General features: G+C 35.1%; 2 protein-coding genes across 2 annotated transcripts; one reads left to right on the forward strand and one right to left on the reverse strand.

Annotated features, from left to right (window-relative positions):
* Positions 1-315: 315 nt before the first annotated feature.
* LOC127118485 (cytochrome P450 83B1) lies at positions 316-2,124 on the forward strand. The gene is made up of 2 exons (XM_051048696.1): positions 316-1,265; positions 1,364-2,124. The coding sequence occupies exons 1-2, from the start codon at positions 369-371 to the stop codon at positions 1,979-1,981; spliced, it is 1,515 nt and encodes a 504-aa protein (XP_050904653.1). The 5' UTR covers positions 316-368; the 3' UTR covers positions 1,982-2,124.
* A 1,080-nt stretch (positions 2,125-3,204) lies between these two features.
* Positions 3,205-8,105, reverse strand: LOC127118486 (shewanella-like protein phosphatase 1). Its single transcript, XM_051048697.1, has 9 exons — positions 7,663-8,105; positions 6,811-6,911; positions 6,596-6,709; positions 6,208-6,420; positions 5,887-6,022; positions 5,561-5,736; positions 3,862-3,950; positions 3,629-3,698; positions 3,205-3,542 (listed from the first exon to the last, which is right to left on the reverse strand). The coding sequence occupies exons 1-9, from the start codon at positions 7,889-7,891 to the stop codon at positions 3,456-3,458; spliced, it is 1,215 nt and encodes a 404-aa protein (XP_050904654.1). The 5' UTR covers positions 7,892-8,105; the 3' UTR covers positions 3,205-3,455.
* Between the last annotated feature and the right edge of the window lie 2,132 nt (positions 8,106-10,237).

Consider the following 10,237-nt stretch of genomic DNA (forward strand, 5'->3'; position numbering starts at 1 on the left):
TCAAGATAATCAAACATAACATGTGACTTCAAAACAACCCCCAAACCGATTCATATGATTCAAGAGTGACGATATCTTCCAAATTCATTTTAGCTTTACAAGAGTCATCCGTGAAAATGAAACCATAACAAGCACAAACTATACTCCCTCACTCAGTTCTTACAATTTGTCGGAATATCAAGTTATTTTTTAACCGTCCAACACATCGCAAATCTTATCGTTATTTGATAAAAAAAATCTTTTAACTTGGTTATAATATAATGAATATTAATGAATATTAATGAAAACACTCTTTTCATTTTATAATCTCACAAGTATTTCATATATATATATACACACATTTCAATGAGATTATAATAGCATAAAACATGTCACCCTTTGTTATTCTCTCTTTTGCTCTCTTCCTATTCTTCTTCTTGTTCAAAAAACACAAAACAACATCTGAAAAACCAACACTTCCACCAGGTCCTAAAGGCCTTCCTTTCATTGGAAACTTACACCAGCTTGATAGCTCATCTCTTGGTGTAAACTTCCATGAACTCTCAAAGAAATATGGATCTTTAATCTTCCTTAAACTTGGTTCAAGACCAACACTTGTTGTTTCATCGGCTAAAATGGCGAAACAAGTAATGAAAACACACGACATCGAGTTTTGTAACCGACCCTCTTTAATCAGCCATATGAAATTCTCTTATAATGGATTAGACCAAGTGTTTGCACCGTATAGAGAATATTGGAGACACACCAAAAAACTTTCCTTCATCCAATTTCTTAGTGTCAAAAGAGTCACAATGTATTCTTCGGTTCGAAAATATGAGGTGACTCAAATGGTGAAGAAGATATCAAAACAATATGCTGATTCTAACAAACCTGTCAACCTGCATGATCTTCTTACTTGTCTTACAAGCGCGATCGTTTGTAGGACAGCGTTCGGGAGGAGGTTTGAAGACGAAGGAACTGAGCGAAGCATGTTTCATGATTTGCTTAAAGAAGCTCAGGAAATGACGATTTCGTTCTTTTACACGGATTATTTACCTTTTCTTGGAGGGATTGTTGATAAGTTTACTGGAATGATGGGTCGTCTTGAGCAAACGTTCAAGTCTTTGGATGGATTTTTTCAGAGTATTGTTGATGAGCATCTTGATCCTGAAAGGAAGAAGTTGCATCCACATGAAGAGGATGTAATTGACGCTTTGATTGATTTGAAGAATGATCCTTACTGCTCAATGGATCTCAGTTCTGAACACATCAAACCCTTGATCATGGTTGATAATTTTATTTTTCTTCACTCTCACACGTCGTTCGCACCAACCATTTGCGCTAGATATATACTAATAAACCATATTGTTTTTTAATATTGCAGAATATGTTGTTGGCGGGGACGGACACAATTGCGTCCGCGGTAGTTTGGGCGATGACAGCGCTAATGAAGGATCCAAGAGTGATGAAGAAAGTACAAGAAGAGATTCGAAAAGTATTTGGAGGGAAGGGTTTTATAGAGGAAGAAGATGTTCAAAAGCTTCCATATCTGAAAGCAGTTATAAAAGAAACAATGAGATTGTACCCATCTTTGCCTATTCTTTTACCTAGAGAAACCATGAAAGAGTGCGAAATCGAAGGGTACACAATTCCGAACAAGACATTAGTGTTCGTGAACGCTTGGGCGATTCATAGAGATCCAGAAGCATGGAAGAATCCAGAAGAGTTTTATCCAGAGAGATTTATAGGAAGTGATATAGATTTCAAAGGACAAGATTTCGAGCTGATTCCGTTTGGTTCGGGGCGAAGAGTTTGCCCCGGGTTAAACATGGCGGTTGCTACGGTGGATCTTTTACTTGCTAATCTTCTCTATTTGTTTGATTGGGAAATGCCTGAAGGAGTAAAGAGGGAAGATATAGATCTTGATGGTCTTCCAGGACTTGTTCAACACAAGAAACATCCTCTGTGCCTTGTTGCTAAGACTAGAATTGCATGTGTGTGATGTAGAATGTTGCATGTTATGTTATATTTATGTTGAGAAAATAAAGCATGCATGATGTTACTAGCTAAGCCATTACTATATATATACCATTTCCTTGTATTATATGTTCATTGAAATAAAAATCTTCTTCCTCTGTTGATTTCCTTTAGGGTTCAAGAAACATTGTGTAGAACATTAATGTTTTTATTATATGAATGAATGGTGTTTTGATTCCGAATGTTATATTAAGAAGTTGTTCCATTAAAAAAAATCATGAAATTTTTTGTCTAATAATTCAGCCGGAGGAATTTAATAGGTCATCACGAGGGAATTCATTTTATCACTCAAACAAGTGAAAGAGACGACACATATTCATTCAAAACTTGTCATGGACACTTCAACGGGACACGCTATCTGGAAGACTTTTGACACAAGAAGTCGATCCCTTACTCGAACCGGGCTCTAATACCATTAATGGATCATCATGAGGGAAAGCATTCACATTGGATCAAACATTCACCCAAAGGTCAAAGACTCACTCAAATAAGTGAGAGACATATCACATATTCATCAAAAACTTTAAGGTGATAGAGGTATGAATCCTCTTATTTATAAAGTGCTCAACCTTCACTTTTTTAAATTATAGGAGACTTAAAACTCACATAAGCGTGGTATTCGAGGGATTCAAACTTACCATACACTTGAATGTTGATTGATACTAGTTATCGACCGAGATATCTTTTACCTTTTACATTTTACTAAATTTTAGGTACCAAAAATATGAAAAATATCTATAAAAAAATATTATTGTCATAGGTCACTTGTGACTACTAATCATTTGGATTGTAAAATCCAAAAATATTTGGTGCAGATTTCGAAATTCAGATGAGTGTAAAATTGGAAAATAAAGGATTTTGAATGCTTTTAGAATATAGGATGAGGTTTGGTAGAAATTTTCAGCAACGAAAGCCAAAGAATCATCATTTAATATTTTGACATCTCGTTTCCAATATTTTGTTTTCTTCCTCAACTTATTTGACTAGGTATAATAATTTTCTTTTATCTTTATCTTTATATTGTTTAAATTTGATAGAATGATGTATCTGATTGAAAAAAAAATTAGATTCATGTATCTGATGAGATTTATATTTTATTCTTAAATTACTTCTTAATTCTCTGAACCAAATCTCTTCCAATAGATTTCCCTTGTTGACTTCACAAGAGATTTGAAATGACAACAAACATAATGGAGCAATTTAAGTTGGGACTACTCAATGTAATTGTGAAAATATAATCAATTAAGTACAATATTTGGATTATTTACCACCTCATATTTCCCATTTTCCAACTTTTATTCTTCTGCATCCTATTTTCACCTTGCTTTCAAGTCATTAACAGGCTATATTTAACTTCAAAAAAAATATTTGCCTTCAATTCTGCAGAAGCATAATACTCAGAAATAGCTTTATTTCCCTGCTTTCGGAATTGTCTGTCGTTAAGTATATGCAGCCGCTTGAAGTTCGCTGTATGTATCCCTTTCGCTCCTGATAACTCTTGCTTTGTCGTCTATAATTTCTAGAACCTGGAGAATAAGAACTCAACTGTAAATAACAATAGCTACTTGTTGTAAAATGCACATGTGAAGACTCGCGCACGCCTTTGATTTACCTCTGGTCTTGAATTAAGGACTCCGCTGGACATTCCAACATCTACGCGCCATATGCTACAATTGTATTTACTGCAGGAAACAAAAGAGCTGATTTATAGGAATAGAAGTAACTCATTCATAACCTACTAACTGAAATTTGAGTAGTGCAGTAATATACAAATTATAATCTAAAGATTATGACAGCTTTGGAGGTTATTAGTCCAAGAATGCTTAAAGAACTGTTTTCCCTTACCAATTTACACCCGTAGTTTGAGGAGTATGTCCCACCACCATAGCCTTAGCACCAACTGCTTGCAGTGTTTCCTCGAGAATGGAACATACCTGAATATTGTATTATTGGGTTTCAAGATTTCAATCCAAGTCATACTGAGACAGAATTTCATGAACTTACTAAATATCTAACAAAGTAAGTTACATTATGTAATTGAGATGAAACCAGAAGTAAAAGAAACAAAAAAATTGATAGAATGGCAAAAAAAAAGTCCATGTCATGTTAAATCTGTTGACATTTTTAGGGAACTGTTGCGGCTTAGAATAAAGGGGAGTTTGTTAGGATTGGAGTTAAGAAGTTAATTAGAAGCTAGTAAGTTTGTTAGAAAGCCATTAAGAGATGTTATTTTGGTTATTTTTAAAAAATCTTTAAATAGCCCTCGATTGGTTCAGGGGAAGATACTACAACAATCAAGCAAGCAGTTCGGCTACATTGATCAATTTTTGCCATAATGTTTTATTCAGAACCATGTTTCTATCTAGATCGTTAATCTCAAGATCTAAATAACTTATACTTTTTCTATGTCTACCTCTACCTCTAGTTGTTTGACTTCTCTTCATCTGAACTACTCTCCTTATCTACCAGTCTTCTCTCTACATGCCTAAACCACCAAGTCTATTTTCCACCATCTTTTCAACTATAGGTGTTAACCAAACACTCTCTCTAATATTATCATTTCGAATTTTATCTTGTCTAATCTTACCACACATCCAACGCAACCTCCTCATCTCTGCTACACTAGCTTTATTCTCGTGTTGATTATTAACCGTCCAACATTTTGTCCTATACAACATCGCAGATCATACTACGGCCCGATAAATTTTTTCATTCAGCTTGAACGGTACCTTTGTGTCACATAAAACTACTGAAGCGCTCTTCCATTTCAGTCACTGAGCTTGAATTCGATGGTTTACATCCCTTTCTATTTCTCCAACATTTTGTATTATAAATCCAAGATATTTAAACCGTGTGACTTGTGGGATGATATGATCCTCAACTTTCACGTCTATATTAGAAACAGTTTTCCTTTTGTTGACCTCACATTCCATATACTACGTCTTACTTCTGTTTAGGCGAAAGCCATGCATTTCTAAAGCTCATCTCCAAAACTTCAATCTCTCATTTAAATCCTTCTTCGGCTCTCCAAGTAGGACTATGTCATCTACAAAAAAAACATGTATCTCGCTACTAGCTCTTGAATGTGTTCTATGAGTATATCCAATAGAAGGAAAAATAGCTTTGAATAATTAAATTTAGTGACTAGAGAATGCTCGAGTCTGAAAGGAGAGTGTTCCTTTGGGGTAGCCTTGAATGCAAGGTTATCATTTTCATTGCAACCTTATGTATCTTCTCTTTCAAACCTATTATTTCATATGGGATAACATGACTATTGATAGTAACAGAACGATATCCAAAGAATTCTTCTTTTCTTAATTTTGTTGATCAATTTGTTCTCTAGTTAGAATTATTCCTCTGTTTATTTAAATCTAAATCTGCTCAAACATTAATGACAAGTTACAGAGAGATGGAGTCACGAAGTTAGTCTTTAAGGAAAGGACTACATGTCAGATAGTATGATCCGTGTTAGTATCGTGTCTGGTGTCGGTGTTTCATAAGTATTAGTTACAGTATACAAATACATTTCCCCGAGTATATTTACCTGATTAGCCTCATAGTCCATCAAATCCGGTGAGTCTCTTGAATACAACCGATTCCAAACAACACTGTCATAACCCCTGGTGGCAATGAAAGGGAGTTGGAAAGTACTGTCATTCTTACTTGGATCTCGCATCCACTCAGACACTTCTTTGTTCATCCGCTCTAAGCCATATGCAACTTCAGAAAACGAAGAGAATATTATCAGGCTTCCGAAATCGGAGAAACGTTCAACAAATTTGAAACAACACATAGTATTATAGTTGATACTGGTCAATACTATAATCAAAATCAAGATAAACAAAACCAAAAAGACAGTAGAATATTGACCGTGGTGAGGAAGAAGGCCGCCATGACAGAAGACCCAATCATTAACTTTAAGCACAACGGCGTGTCTTGCAAGCTCGCATGCCAGTGGCCCACCCGGCCTAAAGAGGATTGATCGAGCAATGACTCCCTTTTGCCTCTGTCCTAGTAATTGGAAAACTTCGTCAAAAAAAAAACAATAAAATATCACATTTTGAATAACATAGAACTACATTTCGAGACAACGGAACTTATATTCTACTTACAACGTAACAAATTATGTATATTGCCTCGGAACTTCTATTCTAACATGTTAGTTTGGGAGTTAGGATGCAACTTTAATACCTTCACTAAATTCCAAGGCCCCCAATTACTTGTTGACATTGCTCGATCTCCTTTCCACTTTTCAGATACATCGACCCAACCAGTAAATGTTTCTTCCCAGTCATCTTCAGAATTATTGATATATTCCATGAAATCACTACATTCATCAAATCCACCAGATTCAACGTATCTGAAATCCCCTTCCACATTCATCGTCTCATGGTTTCCATTTACCTAGACAAAGCAAATTCAGTTTTAGAAAATTAATATACAATGACAAAAGATTTTACACATGATTTCTACTTAGCCCCGTGAATCACGAACAATATCACAAGTGCTTATGCGAGTAGATAAAAACAGAAGCTTCATAATAATGATAAGCAAACGAGGGAAGTCATAAATTACAAACCTGAAACACAGCTCCACCGTTTTCTTTTGCCTGTTTCTCCAATGACCGTAGCAAGGACAGGATAGCGATTTCATCTTCACCTCGATCTAATATATCTCCAAGTTGAACCAACACCTAGCAATGGAGAAAAAATTAAAGCATGAAATAGTAAAAATTGAAGCTAATGATTCCAATAAAAACTAACAGAAATCCATTTTGAAAGACAGTAAACATACATTTTCTCCACCGGTCCACAAGTCTTGACCGTCAGGGCTCAACACACCAGCCATTTCAAGTGCAGATCTAGCTTGCTTAAGATCTCCATGAAGATCTCCAACTACTCAGAAACAAAAATCAGCTTCAATAAAACATATAAAAGACAGATATGTAATAAAAATCAAAACTAGCTCAGATAGAGATTCTGAAAAACCAAGCTAAGACAATATCATATAGTTTATACATCAAAATGTAAGAGATCAACACTACTTCATTTCATCTTTAACACCGAGAGAGAACTATCATGCAACATCTATAAGTTTCCTTCAAAAAAATTTACTCAGCCATTCTCCATTTGATCCCTATTCTCATCAAAAGGTCTACTATAGGAACCTACGCACAATATCAAGGCTTGTGTTCCGCCACAATTGCGACAGCATCAAAAGTATTCGATCACAATTCAGTCGGGGCCGTTTTTTAGACTGTGTAAGACAGACTACCACACAGGGCTAAACGGTTAAAATATTTATTCCTGTTAAACTATGACAAAATATTACTTTTATTTGTTTTACCACAATTAAAACATGCATAACCTAACCTAGATAGTGCCTCCCAAAACGAAGACGGACTCTGTTAGGATTTGAACCATTCAAAATTAAGATACAAGTAAAATACTTGATTCTAACCATGAAAATAAATACAATTCAACCGCTAATCCAAGATACACCAAAATTAAGTATACTATGGCAAATACAAAATATAAATTCATATTTAAAATAAAAAATAAACATAAAAAAACACAAAAAAAAACTTGAACATTGCAAAACACATGAAACATCATCAACAAAATTGTCGGAAGAAGAAAAACAAACCAGCGAGAATAGTGCGACCGGGAGCGGAAACAAAAGTGGGAGGGTTTCCACTAACAACAATAGGCTTCAAGGTACTTGTTGTTCTAAGGCTGTTATGATGATGATTGTTGTTGTTGTTATCAACAAACAGAGAAGAAGATGATGAAGAAGAAAGAGAGGTTTGGGTGAGGTTGCGAGGATGAGAAGATGGAGAGAGTGGTAACGATGAGTTCATACATAGGGATGCCATTAATTTCTCCTATTAAGTTCCCATTACTCTAAATGAATTTGAAAGATTCAGAAAAAGATCGAGAGAATTAAAGAAAAGAGTTTTATTATCGCATAAAATTTCCTCAACCAAGCATTTTTTTGTATAGGATTATCGATTGGCTATGGGCAGAGTTGCTGAATTTTAAATTATTTTAATTTCATTCCTTTTCTTTTTTAATAGATGTGTGGGTTTGGTGATAAAGATTTGAATCTTAGTGTGAGTTATTTAATGTATAAGGTTTTAATTAGATTCCATATAGAAGTTGGAATTGATTTTCTTGAATTAATAAGTTGCAATGTGGATATCAAATTTTTAAAAAATCTTTTATATATTGTAAGAATGTTTTTTTTAAAATAGGAATCCAACTAAATCTTATTTTGCAAACCAACAAAGAAGATTAAGAATTTGATTGATTTTTCTCCAATCTTGTGCTTATTTCACCTCTGTTAGATTTTTTCTATAGTCTCTGTGATCCTTCTTATGGGTGTGATTATTGGCCTCGATGTGTTTTCGGTTTTATTCTCTGGTTTGTGTTTTGCTTTCGGTTGGGTTTTCTTCCTTGAGGTGTGTTTATCTACGTCTTTATCTTGATATTTTCCATCTTTGTTTCGTTTTTCTTCCCTGAGTCTTGTTTTCCCTGAACCTGGTTTTAACCTTATCTGTTTTTAGTGTTTTCTCCAAATTCTTTTTCGTTTTGTTATCTCTCTCATCTAAGTTTTCCTCCCTCTTTCTTCACTTTCGTTTCTTTTCAAGCCTCCTTCTATTAAGCCTTTTTCACATTTTCCTCTCTCTCTCTCTCTCTCTCTCTCTCTCTCTCTCTCTCTCTCTCTCTCTCTCTCTCTCTCTCTCTCTCTCTCTCTCTCTCTCTCTCTCTGTGTGTGTGTGTGTTGTTTTGCTCTAATTTTTTCCTTCTCTCCTCTATCGTTTTCTTCCTGCTCAAAACTACTCCTTTTTGTTTCTATGGAACACATAAAAACGAGTTCCGATTCTAACCGAAAATTGGTATCTATGAAAACCAACCCTGTTACTAAGATTATGGAAGAGAGAAAACATATACAGATGTAGAATACCAAACAAATTCATTTTCAAACCCTATCTCATCTTAGCATCCCCCTATACCTGAATTGTGCCTTGCTAATCTTGAAATCATTCAGAATCTCAAGAATAACCTAAGAATTCTAGTGATTTAAAGACAAATCTTGAGCAATTTCAAAAAGTTGGATTTTTCTTATATGAAATTCAGGAACAGAAAGAATCCACCAAAATTATCATCTTGGGAAAATTGGCAACAGAAAAACCAATCCATAGAGGAAATATGCAAGCAGTGTTGGCCAATATATGGTGTAACCCTAAAAACTAGATGGTGAAAGAAGTCAACTCAGCTATGTTTAATATCACAATGGACAGAAGTGAAAATTGCAAGTGTATTCTCAAGGGAAACACATGGCTCTTCCAAAACTCTTGGTTAATACTCCAAGAGTGGGATGGTATAACGGCTATTAGCACCCTAGATTTCTCAAAACCCCATATTTGGATTCAGATATGGGGTATAACCATCAATGGAAAAACCATCCAAATGGGGCAAATGCTTAAAGCTCATCTTGGTGAGGTGTTGAAGGTGGGCATCTATGATATGTCGGACAAAACAACAATAGTTAAAGTCATAATTAATATGAACATTAATTCCCTCAAAAGGCTTGGAATGTATATTGGAAGTAAGAACAATGGGGTCAACTGGATTGACTTCAGATATGAGAAACTTCCTTTGTTCTACTTCTATTGTGGATTTATGGGGGATAGTGAAGAGCATTGCAAAAAATAGGTGGCCCTTAGCCATGGGATAACAGATGTCAACCCTTTGGGCCCTTGGCTAAAAACCAATCAGGTTGGAAGACGATAAATCCCTTAGGTAGACAGGAGGTTCAGGAGTAACCCTTTAAACAAGCCAAGTGTGAGTCTACACGACCCTATCCCCAAGGTTATGATAGACAAAATGGCTCTTTTGACTATGGATGACAACCAGAATGATATTGAAGTCAAAAATTATGTTACTCTAACTCAGAACGAGAAAATGATACTCACAGAGCTGGAGTACAGGAACAACGACAATTAGAATCCCTCAAATTTGCATATGGCTAACCTTATGGAAAAGGCAGCCAATGAAGGATGAAAATTCTTGCTTGGAGTTATAGGGGGTTGGGAAACCCCCAAACCATCAAAGCTTTGAAGCAAATGATAAGATTTCACTCTCCTCACATTTTATTTTCGTCTGAAACTAAAAGTTGTAATACTAATAACATTATAGTAACATTATGGATGGTGGTC

This window comes from Lathyrus oleraceus, chromosome 2, assembly GCF_024323335.1.
Source record: "Lathyrus oleraceus cultivar Zhongwan6 chromosome 2, CAAS_Psat_ZW6_1.0, whole genome shotgun sequence".
Classification (NCBI taxonomy): Eukaryota; Viridiplantae; Streptophyta; class Magnoliopsida; order Fabales; family Fabaceae; genus Lathyrus; species Lathyrus oleraceus.